Genomic DNA, 26929 nt, shown 5'->3' with positions numbered 1-26929 from the left:
GTACCTCTTGGCCATCTGTGTATCTTCTTTGGGGAAATGTCTATTTAGGTCTTCTGCCCATTTTTTGATTGGGTGATTTGGTTGTTTCTTTTTTTTATTGAGCTGCATAAAGTGTTTATTTTGGAGACTAATCCCTTATTGGTTGCATCATTTGCAAATATTTTCTCCCATTCTGTGGGTTGTCTTTTTGTTTTGCTTATGGTTTCCTTTGCTGTGCAGAAGATTTTGAGTTTAACTAGGTCACATTTGTTTATTTTTGGTTTTATTTCTATTACTCTAAGAGATGGATTGAAAAAGATATTGCTGCAATTTATGTCAAAGAGTGTTCTGCCTGAATTTTCCTCTAAGAGTTTTATACTATCCGGTATTACATTTAGGTCTTTGATCCATTTTGAGTTTATTTTTGTAAATGGTGTTAAAGAATATTCTAATTTCATTTTTTTACATGTAGCTGTCCAGTTATCCCAGCACCATTTATTGAAGAGACTGTCTTTTCTCCACTGTATGGTCTTACCTCCTTTGTCATAGACTAATTGACCATAGGAATGTGGGTTTACTTCTGGGCTTTCTATACTGTTCCACTGATCTATATTTCTGTTTTTGTGCTAGTACCATACTCTTTTGATGACTGTAGCTTTATAGTATAGTCTGAAGTTAGGGAGCCTGATTCCTCCAGCTCCGTTTTTCTTCTCAAGATTGCTTTGGCTATTTGGGGTCTTTTGTATCTCCATACAAATTTAAAAGTTTTTGTTCTAGTTCTGTGAAAAATGCCATTGGTAATTTGATAGGGATTGCACTGAATCTGTAGATTGCCTTGGGTAGTATAGTCATTTTGACAACATTGATTCTTCCAATCCAAGAACATGGTATGTCTCTCCATCTGTTTGTGTCATCTTTGATTTCTTTCATCAGTGTCTTATAGTTTTCAGAGTACAGGTCTTTTACCTCCTATGTATTTTATTCTTTTTGATGTGATGGTAAATGGCATTGTTTCTTTAATTTCTCTTTCTGATATTTCGTTGTTAGTGTATAGAAATGCAACAGATTTCTGTGTATTAATTTTGTATCCTGCAACTTTACCGAATTCATTGATGAGTTCTAGTAGTTCTCTGGTAGCATCTTTAGGATTTTCCATGTATAGTATGATGCCATCTGCAAACAGTGACAGTTTTACTTCTTCCTTTCCAATCTGGATTCATTTTATTTTTTTTTCCTCTCTCATTGCTGTGGCTAGGATTTCCAAAACTATGTTGAATAAAAGTGGCAAGAGTGGATATCCTTGTCTTGTTCCTTATCTTAGAGGGAATGCTTTCAGCTTTTCCTCATTGAGTAATGATGCTAGCTGTAGGTTTGTCATTTATGGCCTTTATTATGCAGAAGGCATCCACACTGGTCTTTTCATATTTTCTATTTCCTCGTGGTTCAGTCTTGGGAGATTGTAGCTTTCTAAGGATGTGTCTATTTCTTCTAGGTTATCCGTTTTATTGGCATATAGTTGCTTATAGTAGTCTCTCATGATGTTTGTATTTCTGTGGTGTCAGTTGTAACTTCTTTTTCATTTGTAATTTTATTGATCTGAGCCCCTTCCCTTTTTTTCTTGATGAGTCTTGCTAAAGGTTTATCTATTTTGTTTAACTTTGCACAGAATCAGCTTATAGCTTCATTGATCTTTACTATTGTTTTCTTCATCTCTATTGCATTTATTTCTGCTCTGATCTTTAGGATTTCTTTCCTTCTACGAACTTTGGGTTTTGTTTGTTCTTCTCTCTCTAGTTGCTTTAGGTGTAAGCTTAGGGTGTTTATTTGAGATTTTCCTTGTTTCCTGAGGTAAGACTGTTTTGCTATAAACTTCCCTCTTAGAACTGCTTTTGCTGTGTCCCATAGGTTTTGGATCATCATGCTTTCATTTTCATCTGTCTCTTGGTATTTTTTGATTTCCTCTCTGATTTCTTCAGTGATCCATTGGTTGTTTAGTAGCATATTGCTTAGCTTCCACGTGTTTGTGTATTTTTTACAGTTTTTTTCCTTGTAGTTGATTTCTAATCTCATAGCGTTGTGGTTGGAAAAGATGCTTGATGTGATTTCAATTTTCTTAAATTTACTGAGGCTCACTTTGTGGCCCAGCAGGTGATCAATCCTGGAGAATGTTCCATGTGCACTTGAGAAGAATGTGTATGCTGCTACTTTTGGATGGAATGCTCTATAAATATCAATTAAGTCCATCTGATCTAATGTGTCATTTAAGACCTGTGTTTCCTTATTGATTTTCTGTCTGAATGATCTGTCCATTGATGAAAGTGGGGTGTTAAAGTCCTCGCCTATTATTGTGTTACTGTTGATTTCTCCTTTTATAGCTATTAATATTTGCCTCATATATTGGGTAGATATATATTTATAATTGTTATATCTTCTTCTTGGATTGATCCTTGCTCATTATGTAGTGTTCCTTCTTTGTCTCTTGTAATAGTCTTTATTTTAAAGTCTATTTTGTCTTATATGAGTATTGCTACTCCAGCTTTCTTTTGATTTCCATTTTCATGGAATACCTTTTTCAATCCCCTCACTTTCAGTCTGTATGTGTCCCCTAGATCTGAAGTGGTTTTGTTGTAGACAGCATATATATGGGTCTTGTTTCTGTATCCATTCAGCCAGTCTATGTCTTTTGTTTGCAACATTTAATTCATTTATGTTTAAGGTAATTATTGATATGTATGTTCTACTATGTTTCTAGCTTAGTATTATTTAGGTCACAAAGCTAGTATGAATTCCAGCCCCCCATGTGGGTGGCTTTTGGATCTAAAGTTAAGAATTCTTAGGGGAGAGAGACTTTTTTTTCTGTTCCCCACCAAGATCCAAGACAAAGATAGGCATATCTTCTCCTTTGGGATAGTTTTCTTCTTGTTCACCCACTGAGGGCTCTGCGATTCACAGAGAGACACCCAAGTTTGCACTGTGCTGTAGCTCTAGGCTTTCTCTCCAGTAACCATATTGCCAGAAATGAAATTGTCTCTTTTATGTTCCTCCTGTGTTTTTCCTCCTTCTACTTAGCTTCATTCACCTAACTTAACCTACAACCAACAAATGAATCTATAATTTCATTAAGTAAAGCAGTAAAATTTTAATAGCTATTTATTAACTTTAAGCTATAAAAACAATCATATTTAGTTGGTAGTCCTACCCATAATTACGTGTTCCTCTACAGCTCTTTATCAGCTAAAATTGTAAGCACATTTATTTTTCTAGTAACTAACCAGATCGCCAAATATCATTCAATATGATCCTATAAGCTGATTTAATTAATATCTGCCATTGTTAATTACCTACATTTAGTTAGGAACTTTTGTTTGCTTTTTCACTTCTTTGCTCATTCATACAACAAAAATTTATTAAATACCTACTATGTGCCAGACTATTCCTAAAATAAAACTTCAAATGCTCATTCTATGCTATATTCAAGGAGCTGTGAAAAGAAAACAGTACATGGTACATGAAATGCTTAATAGTTTCTTTTTATTGGAGTATAATTGCTTTACAGTGTTGTTAATTTCTGCTGTACAATGAAGTGAATCAGCTATATGTGTACATATATCCCCTCACTCTTGGGCCTCCCTCCCCCACCCCTCCATCCTACCCATCTAGGTCATCACAGAACACCAAGCTGAGCTCCCTGTGCTAGGTTCCCAAAATCTTAATGTTAATTTTCTGCTACGTGCCTACATATAAATCTCAGTTCTTCAAGCATAGGAAGCCTTAATCTTATTCATATAAATGACAGAAAACTAGCTAAAGAATCATTTTTGCTTATCTAATTAAATGAGAGTTGTATGAAATTTCAATGATTTTTTTCAAGATTACAACATAACCTGAATAATATGTGGCATTAGATCATAGAACCAACAGAAATAGCAAGAGCTTTTTTTTTTTTTTTGATTCCCTTTTGCTTTTGAAATTAATTAAGCTTGAATGAGTGGAGTAAATTATTCTTCAGACTACATCTGAGGTTAAGGATGGCAGACATTCCCATTTATAATATTAAAAAGAATGTTCAGTTTAGAAAACTGGGAAGGACTGAAATAAGGCAAGCAAGATAGTTCAAGAAGGTTTTTTTCCCCCAAACCAATAACTCCATTGTATTAGTAAAATAATTTCATTTAATTAGAGTTAAGAACTTGAAAAGTGTCATAGAAAAATCTACCCCAAACACCAAATTACAATGATAAAATAACATCACCCTAAACAGAAATTTATAAATTTCATAAAGCACCAGAGAGTACATTTTATGTTATATTCATCCATAATAATATTTGGGTAAATATTCATTCTTCTTGTATCTGCCTAATGTATTTGATGTTTTCAGAAAATGTCATTACGACACTAAATAAACTTATGACAAACTAAAGCACAGAAAAATATATTAAGAGATTTGACTGAAGAATCTGTGGACGTTCATGCTTTCTAGCAGGCTTTCAAACACACTAGTTGAACTGCAATCTCTCTGTAACCCAAAGTGACTGGAAATATATTAGACCATACCATTCTTACCTCAGAGGGAAAAGGGAAGTTTGTACAATACATCTGATCAGTAGCTTTAGTTTATTCCTTCTAAAACCTTATAAAAATGTTAATTTTGTAAATTCTGCTAAGTAAAATTTTCCTGTTGCATGTGTTCCCTTAACATTTAAAAATATTTTCTGACAATGGAATCATCATAATTTTGGAATATGTTATTAATAAGAAAATATTAATAGAATTAATGAGGGGCCAGACCAGTATCCTTTGTACTTTCTTGACAATTCATTACAGCATCAAAAAACAAAGTAGAAAGAAATAAAATACTCACACATGGGCAAGGCTTGACAGCATCACTCGGAAAAAATCCAACCTCTCCAGATGTTAAATTTCTACCCTAAATTAGAAAAAAAGATGCCAGTGTTGAGAACAAATTTACTATAATGATGATCCCATAGCAGTAGATGCATAATGTTGTCGGCTGGGATCCTCAAAATTACTTCCATATTGTATCCAGTCCTAAGCATTAACTGACTATGGCTCAGGAAGGGAAGCATAAGCAGAAAGGTTTTAAAATTGTCAAACTTTACATATGGCTTCAGATCACGATTATAAAATAAGAATTCAAGTTTGACTTTCCAATCTACCATTCAATTTTGTTAACTTCACACCCCTCAATCCTATAATAGAGATAATAGCATACTATATCTTTCAAATTTATATTCATAAATACAAGTAGATCACATTGGTTTTGTGTAAGCTCATAATTAATTAGGATATTGGTATCCCTAACAGAACTCATGAGAATGTTACTCCAACAGGATGAGACATTTCAAGACATGTGGAAATGGAAAACAGAGCATAATATGACATTTTAGATGATTTTCAAATTTAGGAGAAAGAAACAGGATATTGATTAAGGGAAGGGGACAGTTAAGATGTTGGAGGAAAGGATTAGGACTCAAAATGCCATTGTAAATGAGAAAAGAGGGAAGAAATTAACAGTAAGAAAATAATTTATTCTTGGAGACCTTTAGTCAAATTCCTCTTTAAAACAATCTCATGACACAATTGTTTCCCTTTTTCTATAAAGACAAACTGTACTCAAAACATACTGCAACAATAAGAACATGTAATTAAAAAGTTCTTGTGAGATTATTTCTCCTTGTCCAGATATTGGGCTTGTTTTTATTTGCTATTTAACCATTGCTTGCTTCTCAGTAGCTCAGATGAATAAGTTGCATTATAATTGGATGCTACATGCTCCATTATTTCTGACAAAGAGAGTAACAAAAAACGATCAGAAAACATCTCCCTCTTGAAGTAGTATTGCTTTGTTCCCACAGATCTTGGCTATGAGTTTGTGGAGGAAATTTTAAGAAGTGGGAATCTAGAATTCAAGACAAGGATGAGGAGGAAGACGAGAAGAAAAGGGAAGACGGGGGAGGGGAGAGTGGGAGAGAGAGAAGGTAAGTGGAGCAGAAAAGGGGGAAGAGTCAGAAGTATGGGGAAAAGGGGGGAAAAAAGAGAAGAGGAAAGGGTGGGGTTAGGATAGAGGGAGATCAATTACATCACCAAGCAAGGAGAAGATAATAATTTTGGCCAGGTTCTCAAACCACATTGCATTTGCATATTAGGGAAAAGGTAAGTGAACAAGTCTGGTATTCATTCATTTAGTCAACAAATACAGTATCTCATGTTTGGTTAGATACTGACAAAAATGCAAAAATTTATAAAACAGTTCTTGTTTTCCCCTATATTTCAGAAGATATGTATACACCTAATTATAATACAAAGTAGAAAGGGCTAAATACTGAAAGAGGTACAGGAGATGCTATGGAAATTCAAAAGCTAAACTGAGTATTGGGGGTTTGCCTGAAAGCTACATGGAAGAGGGGGCACATGAATGTAAAATGTGCAGGGTTTAAACAAATAGAGATGGAAATGGAGAACATTCTGAAAACAAAATACATCATGAGAAAAGCATGGGGCTAGGGAATTACAGGATGTGCATGGGAAATGCAAATCGTTCCCTTTAAGAGGGGTCTAATAATGAGTAACACTTATTGTACCCCTAACTGTACGCTAGACACTGCCCTGAGTGTTTCATTTAGTCCTTACAATAATCCTTTGTGGTAGGTCCAACTACTATCCCTATTTTAAAGGTGAGAAAAATGAGATATAGAGGAGTTAAATGATTTGCCCATGATCACAGAGCCAGTAAGTGACAGAACCAGAATTCAAATTCAAATGTTCTAACTTCAGAGCTTTGCACTGCTTCTCGCTACAGCGTAAGACTCATAAAGGGGGACAGTAGAAAGAAAGCTAAAAGGTACTAAGGAACCAGTTTGACAGTGATATCTGAATTTATCATTAGCCATGGGGTTTCAATAAAGGGGTTATATTATATTTTAGAAGAACTAACCTGGCATCAGTATGCAAGCTGGCTTATAGATGGGCATGACTTTGTAGATTAGAATAACATTAAAGAAATGGTGTCATAGAAAGGGAAGGAGGCCTGGAGGAGGGGAAACAGGTGCCAGAGACATCATTTAACTACAGTGTTTGGGACCTGCCTATGGATTAGATACGGGAAGAGAAGACTATGGGAGTTAAAGATTGGGGGAAAAGTCAAGGATGGAGGTGATATGTAATCCATCCAGATAACACAGATTTAGATGGCAGTCATATAGAGGGGAAACTTGAAATCATAGGAGCAAGAACGTTGCGGAAGGAAATGTAGACAGAAGAAAACAGCACTTAGAGAAATTAGTCTAATTAGAAGGCAGGAAGGAACCACCAGGAGGGAGGAGAATCAGACACTGGAGTGTGATGGCAGCACAGTTAACTATAAGGTTTGAATGAAATGTTCCTTTCATTCAACTGTATTTACTGAGTGCTTTTTGGTGCTTTATTTTAAGCATGACACTGAGATACAAGTAAGTAAGTATAATATTTGGGGACTGTATGACTAGCTAGACCCTTATATAAATATAAATGCACCGCGATGCTACCTGAGGAGAAAATATGAAGGTGTGCAGGTGGGAACCATGTACTGACCGAGGCTCATAAGTAAAAAGGATAAGGGTGATTGTTTTAAAGTAAAATAAGACCTCTGAGAGTACACCAAAGGAGGTAAGTCTGTTTTTCAGGGGAAAGGCCTAAGCAAGAGCTTTATAATGGTTTTTTAAAACCTACATTTGAAGATGTATCAACAAATTGGAAAACTTTGGCAATTATAAGAACGGTGAACTGTCAATTCCTATTCTTCATCAGAAAAAGAACAAAAGGTCTTACTCTATTGAATGCAGAGTTCGGGAAAAGCAATGATATTCTGTGACAGTGCATTTAACACTATTGGAGAACTCCCAGGAGAGGAATTTTTCTCACTAAGCAGACTACTAATGTCATTCTGAATTTTTTCCTTAATGAAATGCCCTAGCAGTGCAGGCTACGTTTCCTTAATGGTCACAGGCATCCCTTAGATGACAAAGAGGTGAGAGAGAATTTAACATATCTTAACAGATAGATAGATGAATAAAGTTACATTTCCTCACTAATTTCTATGAGATGTCAGTTTCAGCTATGGGAGATAATATGTGCTGTACTTAATGATTTTCCACTGATAAGGCAGTAGCCATCCTACAACATTTGGAAGATTAAAAAACAAAGTAGTGTGTAGGTGGGGTGTCTTTGGTTCCCTGGTGGTTGTGTGTGTGCTGTGCATTGGTCATTCATTAATACTAATGGGCGGAGCAGCTATCAATCCCCTACGCATGGATGGGACTGCAGACTGTAGCTATGAAGTCAACCATTTTCAAAGGCGATGATTTTGTGCACTTTATGTGATGATCTATTTATGAAATTTTTACTAACCTTGATAAGAGACATGTAGCTGAATTTCCTTTTTTCTTTACTTTTCCTGTGTGGGCATTTTATTCCGGGTCAGATAATCAACTTGTCATTCCTTTTATGCCTATTACAAATGCCAGAGATAGGGAGTCTTCTTTTCGTTTTGCTCCTGTCTGATGTTTGTTTTTGTGAGTCCCTTAACATCTTCAAGGTCAACTTGAAAACATTTACAGTTATGTGTCATCTGATGTACTATACAGTGCTATCTTTATATGCATTTAGTCTACAGGGCATTCTCTACATTAAGTGATGGGACTTTTGTAAATCTAACAGTACAGTTTGGGTCATTCTTATGAAAAGATTCTCTTTGGAAAGTACCTGAGAGAATAGGTTATGGGCTGTATATGGTAAGAAAAGATGCACCTTTATAGCTTTCATTAAATAAATTGGTGCAGACATAAAACAATATTAAATTATAATTCATAAAATAATCCCTTTTTTCCTGAAAAGCACATTGCTTCCTGTATAAAAATGGATCAAGCTGAAAATTGACAACTATCTCTGAAATTCCTGAATGTCACAAATATAAATGCATATTCAGACATTTATTCCTAACTGACCTTTGGTTATAACAATTTTTCATTTTTCTTCAATAGGAAACTACAGGCAATCATAATGAATTAAAACTACTTAGAAATGCTGGTAGAAATGATATTTATAATCTACCTATATGGAGAAAAGCATTAATGTATGCTAGAATGGCAGAGCTAAAACTGCATTTTTAAACTCATAAACAAGGATGGCTGAAAATGACAGAAAATATCCTCCAAAAATCTTAATCGTAAATTGCTTGGCTCCTAACTTTGTACAAAGGAGAAAAAATTGCTTTAAGAAAAATACAGAGTGTCTTTTCCCTGTGGCTCATTTATCCCCTTAATACCACCTGGATTGGAGCTTTAATGCACTCCTGGAATAGCACTGAACAATTTGAAACAGATGTGGAAAGCTGAATGTGAAAGGGACAGATTAATGGTTATTTATGAAAGATTGGAAGTTCTCCCAAGTTACAGTGCCCTAAACACTTTCAATGTATGCATGATGGTGCTGTGGAGATTACTAAGCGATTTATCACACATGGGTAAGGGCCAGAGCAACTGTCACCCTGGCCAGTCACTCTCTCACTGTCAGAAATACACAGTCTGCCATGGAGGGCGTGGCGGGGGCGGGCGGTGAGATGTGTACAGGGTGGCCATGAATTATGGGAATACAGGTGAATATACAAATTAATTTACTGACTGGATGGATAGCTTTTAGCAAGCACGACTTTGGGAATTATTCTGACCGGCTTCTTTTTTTTTCTTTAATTCTTCACTTTTTGTGAGTACGTGAAATGGAACCAAAGGACCAGAAAAGGAGAGAAGACCACGACAAAGAACCTGTCTGAAATTGGCCTTTGGTAAGGAATTGATCTCTGATCATAGCTTCAGCCGCACTGTAACCTGTGTCATCAGTTAGATATACATCAGTGTTAGTTGCTGGAAAACAGAAAAAGGCAGTGTCAGACAGCAGGGATGTGGCATCAGAAGAGCTCATTCTCTTCCCAGCGCTGCTATAAAAATCTGTGCAACTGCAGGCAAGGCTCAATGATAAGGATGAGGACAAGATCTGCCACACAGGCCTCACCAGGGTGTTACAAGGATCAAAGAATGAACGTATGTGAAAGCACTTGGTAAATGCCAAAAAATCCCTATTTTTTGTTTTTTCTACAGTATTGCTTTTTGATTTATCTCAGTTTCTTTACTCCTAAATTTTCATTTCTTTGGTTGGCCTATTCACGTCATTAAAATAGAAATACCTGGTTCTGCGTATAATACCACCATCTTCCTTATTTATATTTATGCAAGTTCGCTAAGCCACAAGTAACAGACTCTCATATATTTCACCTGAATAGGAATTAATTGCATTGCAGACAGTCCATTTCTTTATCTCAATGCTTTCTTGCTAGTACACACATTTTTTTCATTGTTAATTGCTTCTTATATGTTGAGTAAGGTAAGAAACACATTTTTCTACCGGTGAACACCTTGAAAATTTGCCAGACATAATTGCATTTGGTTATACTGAATGGTCATGACAGTGAATTCCAAAATATTCATGCACACACACAGAGGAACAAAACCATAAACCATGTGCTTTTACCATTTCTCAGTCAAAAGAGAACAGGGTCTTTAACTTTTGTCCAATGTATCAACAGTAAACACGAGGTTTTTCAGAAGGCTGTATGAAACTCACATTCCTGGTACAGTTCATCTGTAGGTAAGTGGCTGTCATAAGCTTAGAATTCTGAATAACTCTAAAAAAAACTTGCATCTTGATCTAGGATCTTTGAAATTAAATTTGTCTTCACTTTGTAAAGGTTTATAATTGCATCGAGTCATCAAAATATATGACAAAGGCCTCTTTTATATTTGATGGTTTTTCCAATGCACACAAGATTGTTTATATTTACTATATTTCTGAAATTTTGGCAGACAAAAGTGTCAAAAACTAAAAAAAAATTGTGAAATGTACCCTAAGAAAAAACCCACTAAAAAGCCATAAGCTGTATTTCTACACTTATTAGATGTGAGATGAATATAACAGCAGAATGAGACTTGAGACTGCAGAATATTTTTCTTGCTATCCAAAAAATATATTTTGTGAGTTTCCTGGATTTCTCCAGCAGGGAAGGGAACTCTCTAGTTATGGGTGTCTTGAGGCTTTTTCTCCAGATTCTCACTGGCTAAGACACTATACACAGTGCAATCTTGAATCAAAATCTTATAACTGATGAAAGAAAAATCAGCAAGCAAAAACCAATCTGCATGTAGGTAAGCCAAATCCTAAGTGGTTACTCAATACAAAATCTGGAAAGAAAAACACAGTTCTACCACATCTTGGAAGAAATCCTATTTGGGGAGAGGCCACATAGCCCCCAAAATAAATCAGGATTACCAAAGGTCCAAAATATAGATATTTGTTTTTCTACTCCTAACAGACAATTGATGAATGTTTTCCTATCCTTGGTGATTTTAATTTTAAGTAATCACAAAGGAAGTATTCTGAGTAATAGCACCTTACAGATTATATGCTCTTGGCAGCATCAGGCATTTTTAAAGAAATTACTATTCTACTAAGAACAGAATTAGTATTTTAATGAAAAGTGTATTGGCTTCTTAATATGTATTTCTTAATATTTACACTATGCTAGGTACCAGGAGATTAAAAATGAATAACATGGCTACTATCTTCAAGGATCCCTTTCAGATCATGTCTTAACTAGCTTTTGATTTGGTTATTTCCATAGAGTTTTATAGAATTTTGGATCAGAAATAAAACTTTTGTGGTAATACTGATAATTTAATAGGTATAGAGAATCAGGAGCCCAGTATTCTCTTCCTGGCTTTCAGATCTTCAGTAAGTCATTTAATCATTCTTGGCTTCAATATTCTCACCTGTAAAATGACAGACTTTGACCCATGAATTTCTGAGGTCTCTTTTACTACTAAAGTTCTTTGTTTATATGATCACGTTTCCCAAGTCCCTACAGTTCTCTGGTCAGTTACTGTTACCAAGAAATATCTGATCTACAAATTCTTAATTAGGGATACTATGTGTCAGTAATTTAATCTGGTTGTACTTACTTACAGAAGAGAAGAACATTTCAGGTCCTTAATGACTTTCATTCTAACTCAGTGTGAAGTCTTCCGTTTTCCAGAGTACACAGGATTGACTTGTTAGGAATGACATTCCTTCATTCATTCTTTAGGAATTCAGATTACCATGATTAATTAAGATTCAATATATGTTATGATTTGATAAATTATTTGGCCCAAAGCCTTAAGGGTATGCACACGTGCACACTCTATTGAAACCCTTCACAGTATCAGATCAATTGCAGATTGACGGCCCATGGAAGGTATTCTGTGCTTGACACAAACTTGTAGTAATTATGACAGAACATAGCTTATACGGTGGTAAAATAATGGAAGAAAAAGGACCAGATTTCCTCAGAACTTTTTCCTTAATAATGTTACTCTCTATTTGGAAAAGAATAGGTAATACTTTACTGTGAACTTCTACTTAGACAGCAGAGACTTATCTAGTTATATTATAACCTACATTTTGCCCTGTCCCAAATGTAGGTTATAATGGGAAACACGGGAAAAGTACCAGTAAGAACTGTTCATCAAAAATGCCTGTCTTGAGAGTTAACAATTAGGGCCTCACCCACTTTGTCAGGAGGTTTGCCAATTCCCACAATACAGTCTGTACACTTGGAAACATTCCTGCAAACTCAGTTTATGATCTATTCAATCAAAGCCAGTTGGCAGTCACCCAGGGAAAATGATTCTTACAGGCCTTTACTAATGTCTATTATCTTCCATAATCATCTCTCCCGGGCCTCCCTTGTTCTATTACAGCCACATTCTGCCTCTATCTACTTTCCTGTAATTAGGGACCCTGATTTAGCTCAATATTTTGAGGTAAACACCTGTCAAAATAAAGATCTCATAATTACAGGACATACTTATACCAAATCAGCCTCTACTCTTTTCACACAGCTTCTAATCTTCTAATCCACAGTTTCAATTCCGCCTTGGTTTCTCCTAATTTTACACAAGGGATGAGCGAGTGGTGAGAGGCAACGTAGAAGCCAAGCCAAGATCACCTGAGGAACACCTTGAAACTGCTCCAGTACTGCCTAAAAAGGTATCGCTGCCATGATAAAAACCAAGTTTCAGATTTCACAAAGAAATGCCCTGGAGTAGGAATCTGACCTAGGAAAAACAGTTCCCAGAGATGTTTACTCTCTGGTTTATAACGCCAAAGCAATGAGTCTTTTGGTATCAGGAATCAAGTTTTCTTAACAAAGGAGATATGGTTCTTTCAGAAATATTTCTTTTGTGTTCTGTTTGCCTCTGACGATGATGCAGTCTGACACTCGAATTTTAGATCAGGAGAAAAAATGCATAGTTTTAGAAAATTCTATTGTAGGTAATATTCTTATGTGTTCTAGAAGGAATCAGAAAAGTCTCCTCCTTATTTAGGGCAAAGGAAAAGAATGCTTTGAAGTGATTTGACAACTAAAGTTGCAGGCAGAGATGTTGGGAGGAAAGATCCACTAATTCCCCTCCACTTTCCTCCCTTCTTTGGACCTCAGAGGATGTCTGGGTCAGGTCCTGTGTTATGGGACAGATGGCTTAAGCACAAAAGGTCAACAGTTCCCACAAGTAAGCACACCATTCCCTAGGCAAAGTTTCTTTTCTGTAAACCCCTGTCCCTCTGTTTCCTTCCCACTCTCCTTGAGGTATCTAAGGCCTTCCTGGTCCAAACCTGCTGTGAAGAAAGGGCTCATGATTTTATCCTGATCCTGTTTAAATCAACTATGTCCTTCAGAATTTATCATTTGTGATTTTATGTCTAATTATGAAGTAAAAAGTTTAATATCTAACTAAAGAAATTTCAAGAATTGGGTGAGCAGAGTGGTATTCTATGAGCCTGTGTATATTAGCAGGACTCTTCATATTAAATGTGGGGAAGATGAAATTTTAAGTTTTTAAAAAACCAAACTGATACTCATTTTCCCACTTCTGAAAAATGAAGCTCTTTCAAAATCATTAACAATGATCTTTCAAATCAAAATCTTTCAAAATCATTAACAATTACACCGAAATATACTTTCTCCTTTTCAATTTTCTTTCAAGTTTACTTCCTATTTCCTATGATTTTTACAATACCAACATGCTTGTGAGTCATTTAAATATTAAAATCCCCATTTTATTGATAAAGAACTTGAGGACACAAGGTTAAATAGCTTTAAGACTATTCTGAGAGAACAAAGATAAATTTAAATCTGACAAGATGAATGAATACTTTCATGGTTTTTCAAATAACAGCATAAAGTGTAATTTGAGTTAATAAACAATGAATTTGAAAACTTGTAAATAACATATGTATTATGGAAATAGGAGCTCTAACCAGTTATTCATTTTAAACCCATGGACTGAATGCCTTTTATTCTAGGCATTAGAGATGAAGATGTGAAAGCCATGGTTCTTATCTTTCTGGAGTGCTCTAACCGGGCAGGGAGACGGATGAATAAACCATTAGGATACAGTACGATGAGTTACAAGACAGAAGTCCTTTTGGTTCAGAGAAGGTGACCCCCAAATTGAGTCTTGATGGTAAAGAAGGATTTATCTAAGAGAATGTGGGTAGAGGGGAAATTTCAGGCAGAAGGTAAAATATATGTCAGTGACTGAAGGTTTGAGAAAACATGTCTCCTATGAAAAAGATCCCTTCAATTGAACCCTCCAATTTTTTCCAAGTTAGAATGAGAAAAAAATGCACCTGTAAAAAAAAAAAAAAAATCACCTGGATTGTTTGAACACAAATAAATATAGCAGTCATGTGGGAAGCAAAAGTTCTTGACAAGGTAAACGAAGACAGACAAGGGTCAACTTGCTGCAGTCACTACCACTGTGTCTTGAGGGCTCAGATGGCGGTAAAGGGGAATTTAACACCTTGTTGCCCACGGCCAAGTCCAGGGCCAACCCCCCCCTCCCCCACCCCAGGCTCCTTGCCTCTGGACTCCGTGTGGGTAGGAATGCTTCCCTCCTCTTGAGAATCTCCCTAAGCTCAACTTATTTTCTGACTTTTTATTCTTTCCTTTGAGGCAAAAAAATTTAAAAAGCAAATACTTCTACGTAAAGCAATGTTTTGTTTCCTGATTATTCTACCAAAACAGAACTAAACTGCCTTTAAAAAATGTGTTTTCCTTAAAGGTGTAAAAAATTACAAGTGACTCTCCTAAAACAAAGGCAGGATGGTCTAACATATAGAACTAAAGTAGGAGACCAGAAGTCTGGAAGAGAGTCTAACTTTAATTCTGCACATGCCGTCCTATAGATGGATGATAAATTTGGCCCCTTAAAAACCACAGTTATAATTTACCTTCTTCATGGAGATTTCTGTGAATTAATCAGAATGCGTGTAAAAACATTTTCACTCCTTAGAATAAAGATCATGTAGATGTATGATTTGTAAGTGTGAAGTATCACAACTATTTTCTAGGTTATTTAACTTGCATTGTGGATAAAAATATATATCTTTGGCACACTGATTACAGTTTACTGCTTATAACCGCCTTTTGGTTCCAATTAGCTTACAAAATTCTCCCTGTGGAACATTTGGGTATTCATAAATGACAATGAAGCAAATAAAACCCCATGATATAGGACACAGGATCCTCACTGTTTCATAAGCTTTATTCTAAGAAGAAAACACATAAAAAGCACTCTATTGTAATGGAAACCATAGATGGCATAGGCAGGATGTTATATTTGCCTGTTTCTCTCGCTTGCCCTCTTTCCCTCTCTGATAAGTAGAATCTGTATCTTTTCTGGGAAAATAAAGTTTCCAATATGAACAAATTTCTTTAGGCCAGAAGGATATTTTCCTCAGTTACTAAGCCCTTATTATCACATATTGCAACACGTTTAGCATCAGTCCAATGACATGATCAGGATTGTTCCATATGTTATACTCAGTAAAAACTGTGCCTTACACCTACACTAGGAAACATACACTAAATGGCCCATTTCCTATTTTATATTCATTTCACTGGAAGGCAATTTTATAGAACTTTCGAGGAAAGAAAAAGAAAAAAACAAAAAAGACTGGGAAAACGAATCCCTTCAATGCAAAGATTGAACAGAGAACATTTTTACAGCTCAAGTGGCAACTCATTGTTTGAAAGAAGTTATAATGAAAATGCAGATAGCCCACTCACTTCAATAGCATTAGAAATTACTGTTGTTATAATAATAATACAGACTAGACGAATAGCTATTCAAAGAAAGAAAGTTCCTGATAGATAGTAGAGCATAATTTGTATTCTCTGGACATCATAGAGTATGTAGAAAACATGACAGACTACAATAAAATCCAACTTTCTACACTAATGAGTGAAGTAACTCTCTTGAAAAAACGAGAAAACAGTTTAGCTTAGAAAGCATAATTTCTTGAAAATTTCCAAATAAGCCAAAGCACTTAACTAGTACAAAAGACATTTTTGGAATGCAAATGCAAAGCCACTGTAACAGCCCAATAACAATTCTAGATTAATATCCTCAGGTTTAACTCTAGATATATTTGTAACAATATGATGTACAAAAACTCTTACTTAAAAACTTAAAATGGAAACCAGCTGCATCACTTTATCCTGAGCTTTGATCATTCCTCAGATCACTAAGGCCATGAGATTAGAAACCAGTTGTCTTGTTTGTGGTCCTCCCCAGATGAAACACAGTCAGACACATAGTAAGCAATTTATTAGTATTTGCATGGATGAATCGGTGGATCATTCATCCCTGAATTGATGAATGGGTGAATAAATAAAAGCTACTGTTTAACGAGCACTGTGCTAGAACTCTTTCATATATTATTTATTTTATTCTGTATGCATTTTACAGATGATAAAGCTGAGGTGCACAGAGTAAGTAGTCTATAAAGGTTATGCTGCTAGATGGCAGAATCAGTAACTAATACTCAGCAAAATGAGCTATAATTTCCTAAGTTCTAGCACAGGAAAGAAAAACACTTAACTTGCTTCCCTGGTGCTAATTATGTACAATCTCAAATGAGACCAAACCAACTGAGTAGAGACCAAAGAGAGTTGCTTAAAAACTATCTTCTCAGAAGCAAATGAAAAAGAAAAACTCCCCAAGGCAGGAGTCACATCCGTTAGGGTGCAGACCATAAAGCACTTGTCACCTTGAACATGAAAACTGGCACATTAACGTACATGATCCACTGTAAACACACCTACAGACTCACATGATTTCAGAGAATCAAACCAGCAACATTCTTTATACGCTTAGACCCAACAAGGAAGAGAGTTTTGTTTAGAAATTTAAAAAACATGTCACTGTAAATCATGCCACTGAGTAAGTACACATTCAGGCCAGTTTCCTACAGTACTTCCCACATGTACAGCCTGTAAAACAAAAGCTGATTTTATCACGACAGCCTTAAAGTATTGCAAAATCTTAAGTGCCTTTTGAATTGGACAAAACAATTGTATCAAGTTCAGTATGAAGGCTGCAGCAACTATATTTTCAATGTATACAGATTCTTTGAAAATATACCCTTTACTCGGTATCTGTCAGAGCCAAAGTACTGAGTTCATTTTAACACCATGTTTTGTAGTTAGTTTGCTATAAATGACCAAATAGTGAGCTGGGGATAATGCCCTAACTCTCAAGGAATCTTACCAATTGGATCATCTAGTCCGTGGCTCACATTAAATTTATCTGGGATTGTATACAATCTACTCACGCCTGGGCTCAATCCAGACTAACTGTATCCTAATCTCTGGAAGTGGAGTTGTGTGTTGACATTTTACAAGGCACCCCCCCCCCCCCCACCAGATAACTCAGTCAGAGTTGTGAGCTCTGCTCTGGTCCAGCCCCGCTCTTGTAACAAATGAAGAAATTAAGCCACATAGCGATTAACTGACTTGACCCAGTCATAGAGCTATTTGGCTACAGATGCATGACTTGAATCCACGTTTTCTCATTCTGCCACTACTCCTTTCAATAAGGCTAGTGTCTGTTAGCTAAAAATCCTTTGACTGGCTTAGAGGTACCCATAAGACAATTCTGACCTACGCTATATCCTTGTCAGAAAGACTTGGTGAACTTGTAACATATCTTGGCAATTCAAACAGAGCACTAGCTGCCAGCAGGCATGAAGGGTTCTTCTAAAGACAGTCAACCTAATGTCAAACCAATAATTGGAGCTGATAAAGTGTGAGCTATGTCTGAGCAGTGAGTACAGAGCTGATACTCAATACACACTTGCTGAACTGAACTAAATGTGCTAATTGTTTTCCTCTGTTCTAGACATTAGCCTTTCTCGTTCCTATCATATATCATCCCCTCAACAGATATACACACACGTTTTGTCATCCAGTGGTTCTGATTTCTCCTGAGAGTTTCCAAAGCCATTATACCGTCATACGAGAAACACCACATGTTTCCAGGCTGCCGAAATGAAATGACAATAATTGCTTTCTTATAGTCTAAAGAGAACAGAAGACTGTACAATTTAGTAAAAGAGTGCTGGGGCTTCCTGTTCGTTACTACATCCTAACAAGAAAGAAGCTGAATGGGCTGAAAAAGCAACAACTCTGCTTGGATCCATAAGAGAGGGGAGGACACAGGACAAACCTTGGCCCTGAAGACCAGAGAGACAGGCAAACACAGGGAGTCACAGCTTAGAGGAGAGACTCACCAGCAGAAACTACTACAAGACCCAGTGCCGACGCAGTGGCAGGAAAACCTGCACTGTAACTGACAAGTTGCTGGCAGCTTAGTGTCAACAACCCTCAGAGTTAAAAACTCCGGGAGCCCAGTCACTGGGGGACCCCATCATAGTGTAAGACTTACCTTAAGGAGCTCAACCAGATTCCCATGGTAAATATGGGAAAAAAAAAAATCCCTCTTGGCTACATGCAGAGGGAGGGCAAAAGGCATTCCCCTCTTAACAAGGCCTGCCCTCAGAGGAAACTAGTTAACCAGAGCACAACCTGCTGGGGTATTTTCAGAGCCTACCTGACCTGGGGAAGAAGAAAACTCAACTCCAGCCCACTCTAGCCATCCTATCCCACCTTAGAGGGGAGCAAGAAAACTGAAAACAAAACAAAACAAAACCTGGGAAGTTTATCATCCAGAGGCACAAGCTCACTAAAAAATGGGACCTAATCATAGGACTAACTAATATTTCCCCTCCTGCCACACTTCACCACAACACTAAAGGCCTATTTTACAGCAGTTCCCTTTACCCAGTACCTCACACCTGGCTACCCAAGAAAAAACTTACAAGACATACCAAAAGGCTACCTAACCTCACAGTGTGTTAGTTTGCTCATTTATAAAATGGGGATAAGAATAGTATTTTTTATAGAACTTTCATTAGCATTATACGTGTTACTATATGTAAAGCATGCTTAGAACTCTACCTTGTACATAAAAAAGGTATAATGAACATTAGTCATTAGTGCTATTGTTGTCATTATTGTCGCAAGAAAGGAATAAATAAGAGGGAATTCTGTCCAGGTCTGCCGGAAACAGGGCTAGGAGTAAGAAGGTAGATGGGACAGGAAAGGCTTCACAGAGGAGGCTCCAAATGGGCTGGAGTAGCAGCAGGAAGGTGTACACGGGAGGGATGGAGGGCACATAGCATGTGGGCCACCCATGAGAGATGAGGTCAGAGAAGCAGGCAAGGATTGGACACGGATCCTCGGGTTCACAAATGCTTCCATTCAGACTATGAAATGTGAATTCGTATGGTCGAAGGAAGACCCTGGAAGACTTTAACAAGGGATTATGTAATTCGCTGCAATGTGAACTTTGTAGTGGTGGGAGGGTAACAGGAAGACAAATTCTGGAGGTGAGGAGACCAGTTAGAAGGTGATCGCAGATGTCAAGCAGCAGCTGATTAGAGTAGAAACTAGGCAGTGACAGTAGAGATGGAGAGGAAGAAATGCATTGAGAGCTAGTCAGAGGATAAAATGAGGCATATTTGATGACTAAGGAGATGAGGAGGCGGTGAGAGAATGGAAGGAATAGAGAATATAGCAAGATGCCAGACTTGAGTGGAGGACGGTGGATGGATTGGATGGTATGTCATCAATCAATAAGGATACAGAACACTTGAACAACACTATCAATTACTTGGACTTCATTGGCATTTGTAGGACATCCCACCCCAAAAAGTAGAATACACATTCTTTTCAACTGTACACAGAACATTTCTCAAGATAGACCACTTTCTGGGCCATAAAATAATTCTTAATAAATTAAAAATGATTTAAGTCATACAAACTATTTTCCCTTATGATATAGAATTAAATTAGAAATCCCAAATATTTGGAAACTTAATAATGCACCTCTAAGTAACCCATAAGAAGAAAGTGAAAGGGAAATTAGAAAGTATTTTGAACTGACTTAAAAATACCAAATAAACACACCAAAATTTGGGGGACAGGCAGCAAACGTAGTACTTAGAAACTTTTAGTGCTAAATGTCTATATTAGAAGAAGAAAGTTCTCAAATCAGCAAGCAAATATTCTACCTTAGGAAACTAGAAAAATAAGAGCAAATTAAACCCAAAATAATAAGAAGAAAGGAAGTAATAACCAGACTAGTTCTAGGTACTTTTGCTGTAAGCATTTTTGTTGCAAACATTTTTGTCACGTTAACTAACTGGTCATAAAGCAACTTTGCAGCAAAAGATAAAACAACTGGTTGACGGTTTTTGGTTTGACAATTTGGTTTCAACTGGTTGAGATGTGTGAGCATTTCTTCCAGTCAGCAATGTTACTGATGGCTTTATCCAGCTGACAGATGAAGTTGATTTGCCCCAAGAGTTGTTTCTTATTTTGAAACACATTATGTTGGAGGAGAAAGAGGCTGAGGGCCTTGAAGGTGCAGAGTTGAACCCACATTTCCCCTAGAAATTTGTAATGTCTATCAACAGACATGTGACAATATACCAAGAACAAACAACAGTGCAGAGGCTTTCACAACACAATACAAAGCTCAGGTACGAATATGCATCCTAGTGTTTGGAAACTGATACCCCTCTTAAGGAAGAAATTTTAGTGAAAAAGAGAAAGTGTAATGCCAAACAAAGAGACAAATCAACAAACAAACAATATATATACATATATATATATAATACTATGAACAAAAGACTTGGAAGATAAGTGCTTAGGGACAACCCACAAAATAAAATCAGTTATTTGTGCAGTACTGTCATGAATCTACTACACATATTTTATTTTTCATTATTTCATCTTTTATGGCAACATCTTTTATGGCAAGACTACCTTATGGCCAATTAATTATGAGGCAAAAATGCCTGTGGCAAAGATGTCTACGGCAAAGATGCTTAAGGCGAAAAATACTAGACATAAACCAGACCAGAGCAGAAATCACTGAAATGGGACACAGTAAAATAATAGAGGGAACCAATGAAACCAAATGCTGGTTCTATGAAAAGAGCAACAAAATTCATAACAGTTACAGGCATACCTCATTTTTAGTGTACTTTATTGTGCTTTGCAGATACTGCATTTTTTTACAAATTGGAAGTTTGTGGCAACCCTGTGTCAAACAATTCTATCAGCACCATTTTCCAATAGCATTTGCTCACTTCATGCCTCTGTGTCACATTTTGGTAATTCTCTCAATATTTCAAACTTTTTCATTATTATTTTATTTGTTATGGTGATCTGTGATCAGTGATCTTTGATGTTACTACTATGACTCACTGAAGGCTCAGATAATAGCATTTTTTAGCAATAAAGTATTTTAAAATTAAGGTATGAACTTTTTAAAAGACATAACACTATTGCACACTTAACAGACTACAGTATAGTGTAAACATAACTTTTATACTCACTGGGAAATTTAAAAATTTGTGTGATTTGCTTTATTGAGGTGGTCTGGAACCAAACCTGCAATATCTCTGAGGTATGCCTGTAGTTAGATTGACCAGAAAAAAAAAAGAGAGAAGACGCAGATTACCAATGTCAGAAATGAGAGAGATGACACCACAGATTCTACACACAAACTACCAAAGCTCACTCCAAAGGAAATACATAACCTGGATAGCCATATATTTACTAAAGAAATTGAATTTGTAATTGAAAAAAATCTTCTTACAAAGGAAACTCCGGGCCTCAATAGCTTCTTGGTAAATTTTACAAAACAATTCAGGAAGAAATAATAATGCTGATTCTTTCAGAAAATTTATGAGAATAGTTCCCAATTCATTCTTTGAGTATTAAACTATTACCATTCCCAGCAAACCAGGACTAGAAGGGAAAGTCCTCAACTTGATAAAGGGCATTTATGAAAAACTACAGATAACATAATATCTAATGGTAAAGGAGTTAATGCTTTCCCTCTAAGATCAAAAATAAAGCAAGGATGTACTCTCTTACTACCACCATTCGACATTTTACTGGAGGTCCTGGCCACTGTCACAAGGCAAGAAAAAGACATCAAAGGCATCCAGATTGCAGAGGAAGAAGTAAAACTGTGTTTATACATTGACAACATAATTGTCTAAAAAAAATCTACTTCTATCTATAGAAAAAAGCTACTAGAACTACTATGTGAGTTCAACAAGGTTTCAGGATAAAAGATCAATTTACAAAAATCAGTTTATTTCTATATACTAGCAATAAACAGTAGAAATTGAAATTTTAAAACTACCATTTATAGTAGCATCAAAATGAAATATGAAATAATTATAGATAAATATAACAAAAGGTGTGCATGTCTTCTACTCTGACAATGACAAAACACTGCTGAGAATTTAAAGACCTAAATAAATGGAGAGATGTATCATGGTCAGTAGTCAGAAGACTCAATATTGTTAAAATGTCAATTCTCCCATATTGATCTACAATTCAACACAATCCCAATCAAAATCCCAGCAAGCTTTTATTGGTGAAATTGTCAAGATATTCTAAAGTTCATATGAAATGCAAAGCACCTAAAATAGCCAAAACATCTTTGGACAAAAAAAATGTGGAGAACTAAGACTACTGATTTTAAGACTTACTATTAGCTGCAATAATCAAAACAGCATCATATTGGTACAAATATGGAGAAAAAGATCAGAAAAACAGAGGGTGCAGAAACAGACCTACACATATATGAAAAAACTTTTCTACAAATGTAAAGGCAATGCAGTGGAGAAATGATTTTCAACAAATGGTGCTGGAACACACTGAATCCATATGCAAAATAATAACCATTATTACCATATACAAAAATAGCTCAAAATGGATCATAAACCTAAATGTAAAACTTAAAACTACAAAGCTTCTAGAAGAAAACACGGGGAAATATCTTTGTTGCCTTGGGGAAGGCAAAGATTTCTTTGATACAGTGCTCATAGCTTCTCAAAGGAACAAGTTAACAAATTGGACTATATCAAAAGTAAACACTTCTGCTCTATGCATAACATTATTAAGATAATAAAAAGGCAAGCCACAGGCTAGGAGAAAATATATGGAAATAATATAATTTATCAAGGACTTGTATTCAAAATATATAAGGGACTCTCAAAATTCAATAATTAGAAAACAGACAACCCATTAAAAAATTTGACAAAATATTTGAACAAGCACTACATCAGTGAAGTTATATGTATGGAAAATAAGCACAGAAAAAGATGCTCAATATCAGTAGTCATTAGGGAAATGTAAATCAAGACCACAATGAGATACCACTATATACCTGTTAGAACAGATAAATTTAAGAAGACTGACCATACCCAACACTGGTGAGGATATACTGCACCTAGAAGTGTCATATACAGCTGGTGGAACTGTAACTTGATAAAGTCACTTAGAAAAACAGTTTGGTAGTCTCTCAAAAAATTAAACATATATCTACTTATGATCTCCTTTCAGTATTTACCTAAGAGAAATGAAAACATGTGTCCATACAAAGACTTAAATGTTCATAGCGGCTTTTTTTTTCGAGAATGGAAATAAACTTTTTATTCAATTAATTAGTAAAATCCAAATTTTTTTATTGTATAAGCTCATGTTTTACCTTTTAATGTTTTATATCTGCAGCTTTATGTGTGGAGAAGTTTATTTAAACTTCAACTCATAATTATTTTCTGTATATTTCCCCATAATAATGTACATTTATGAATTTGACTTGCAGATGTCTATCTGTATAGTTTCTCTTTCAGAACAATAGAAATGATATAATAATAACAACAACAATCACACATATAGCATTTACTTTGTGCCAGGCATTATCTAAAGTGATTTACATATATTAACCAAATTAATCTTCACAATAAATTGTGATATATATATTAGCATTGGTGACATTTACATCTGAGGAACTGTGGGACAGAGAAGTTAAATAACTTGCTCAAATATATACAGCACTTAGTCATTGGTTAAAATGGATTTCAACCCAGACAATTTTTTCCAAATGCCATACCCTTAAATCCTGTCTTATAGTCTCAATACACATGAAGTAGATTATGTTGATTTTGAAAATTTAAAAAACAGGGATTGCCTTTTCTCACCACTACCCAAATACCCCATCTTGCTATTATTGCCTTTTATCTATTTTAGCTTGTTTCCCCTACTCAAATGTGCTCTGCATTTTTACATATAAAATGCCTACTAAACTAACAAGACCTAGACTGAATTATATGTTCTTTTTTTTATTTTTTAACATCTTTATTGGAGTATGATTGCTTAATAATGTTGTGTTAGTTTCTGCTGTATAACAAAGTAAATCAGCTATACGTATACATATATCCCCATATCCCCTCCCCCTTGCGTTTCCCTCCCACCCTCCCTATCCCACCCTTCTAGGTGGTCACAAAGCACCGAGCTGATCTCCCTGTGCTATGCGGCTGCTTCCCACTAGCTATCTATTTTACATTTGGTAGTATATGTAAGTCCATGCCACTCTCTCACTTCATCCAAGCTTACCCTTCCCCATCCCCATGTCCTCAAGTCCATTCTCTACGTCTGCATCTTTATTCCTGTCCTGCCCCTAGGTTCTTCAGAACCTTTTTTTTTTTTTTTAGATTCCACATATATGTGTCAGCATATGGTATTTGTTTTTCTCTTTCTGACTTACGTCACTCTGTATGACAGCCTCTAGGTCCATCTACCTCACTACAAATAACTCCATTTCGTTTGTTTTTATGGCTGAGTAATATTCCATTGTATATATGTGCCACATCTTCTTTATCCATTCATCTGTCGATGGACACTTAGGTTGCTTCCATGTCCTGGCTATTGTAAATAGTGCTGCAATGAACATTGTGGTACATGTCTCTTTTTGCATTACGGTTTTCTCAGGGTATATGCCCAGTAGTGGGATTGCTGGGTCATATGGTAGTTCTATTTTTAATTTTTTAAGGAACCTCCATACAGTTCTCCACAGTGGCTGTATCACTTTACATTCCCACCAACAGTGCAAGAGGGTTCCCTTTTCTCCACACCCTCTCCAGCATTTATTGTTTGTAGATTTTTTTGGTGATGGCCATTCTGACCAGTGTGAGGTGATACCTCATTGTAGTTTTGATTTGCATTTCTCTAATGATTAGTGATGTTGAGCATCCTTTCATGTGTTTGTTGGCAATCTGTATATCTTCTTTGGAGAAATGTCTGTTTAGTTCTTCTGCCCATTTTTGGATTGGGTTGTTTGTTTTTTTGATATTGAGCTGCATGAGCTGCTTGTATATTTTGGAGATTAATCCTTTGTCAGTTGCCTCGCTTGCAAATCTTTTCTCCCATTCTAAGGGTTGTCTTTTCATCTTGTTTATGGTTTCCTTTGCTGTGCAAAAGCTTTTAAGTTTCATTAGGTCCCATTTGTTTATTTATGTTTTTATTTCCATTTCTCCAGGAGGTGGGTCAAAAAGGATCTTGCTGTGATTTATGTCACAGAGTGTTCTGCCTATGTTTTCCTCTAAGAGTTTTATAGTGTCTGGCCTTACATTTAGGTCTTTAATCCATTTGGAGTTTATTTTTGTGTATGGTGTTAGGGAGTGTTCTAATTTCATACTTATACATGTAGCTGTCCAGTTTTCCCAGTACCACTTATTGAAGAGGCTGTCTTTTCTCCACTGTATATTCTTGCCTCCCTTATCAAAGATAAGGTGACCATATGTGTGTGGGTTTATCTCTGGGCTTTCTGTCCTGTTCCACTGATCTATATTGCTGTTTTTGTGCCAGTACCATACTGTCCTGATTACTGTAGCTTTGTAGTAGAGTCTGAAGTTAGGTAGCCTGATTCCTCCAGCTACGTTTTTCTTTCTCAAGATTGCTTTGGCTATTCGGGGTCTTTTGTGTTTCCATACAAATTGTGAAATTTTTTGTTCTAGTTCTGTGAAAAATGCCATTGGCATTTTGAGAGGGATTGCATTGAATCTATAGATTGCTTCGGGTAGTAGAGTCATTTTCACAATGTTGATTCTTCCAATCCAGGAACATGGTATATCTCTCCACCTGTTTGTATCATCTTTAATTTCTTTCATCAGTGTCTTATAGTTTTCTGCATAGAGGTCTTTTGTCTCCTTAGGTAGGTTTATTCCTAGGTATTTTATTCTTTTTGTTGCAATAGTAAATGGGAGTGTTTCCTTAATTTCTCTTTCAGATTTTTCATCATTAGTGTATGGGAATGCAAGAGATTTCTGTGCATTCATTTTGTATCCTGCTACTTTACCAAATTCATTGATTAGCTCTAGTAGTTTTCTGGTAGCATCTTTAGGATTCTCTATGTATAGTATCATGTCATCTGCAAACAGTGACAGTTTTACTTCTTCTTTTCTGATTTGTATTCCTTTTATTTCTTTTTCTTCCCTGAATGCTGTGGCTAAAACTTCCCAAACTATGTTGAATAATAGTGGTGAGAGTGGGCAATCTTGTCTTGTTCCTGATCTTAGTGGAAACGGTTTCAGT

General features: G+C 36.0%; 1 protein-coding gene across 19 annotated transcripts in view; it reads right to left on the bottom strand.

Annotated features, from left to right (window-relative positions):
* Positions 1-26929, bottom strand: part of VAV3 (vav guanine nucleotide exchange factor 3) — a 513627-nt gene that overhangs the window by 171652 nt on the left and 315046 nt on the right. For all 19 annotated transcript variants that reach the window (XR_014242136.1, XR_014242137.1, XM_082383492.1 and 16 more), the window contains exon 21: positions 4841-4906. Coding sequence is in view for 17 of the 19 variants with exons in the window: in XM_082383492.1 (XP_082239618.1) it covers positions 4841-4906 (66 nt within the window). In the remaining 2 variants the exon portion in view is untranslated. The remainder of the gene's footprint in view (positions 1-4840; positions 4907-26929) is intronic.

This window comes from Balaenoptera borealis (assembly GCF_965194805.1).
Source record: "Balaenoptera borealis genome assembly, chromosome: 1".
Lineage (NCBI taxonomy): Eukaryota > Metazoa > Chordata > Mammalia > Artiodactyla > Balaenopteridae > Balaenoptera > Balaenoptera borealis.
Note: the sequence above shows the minus strand (reverse complement) of the source record. Positions and strands in the feature narration are given on the sequence as shown.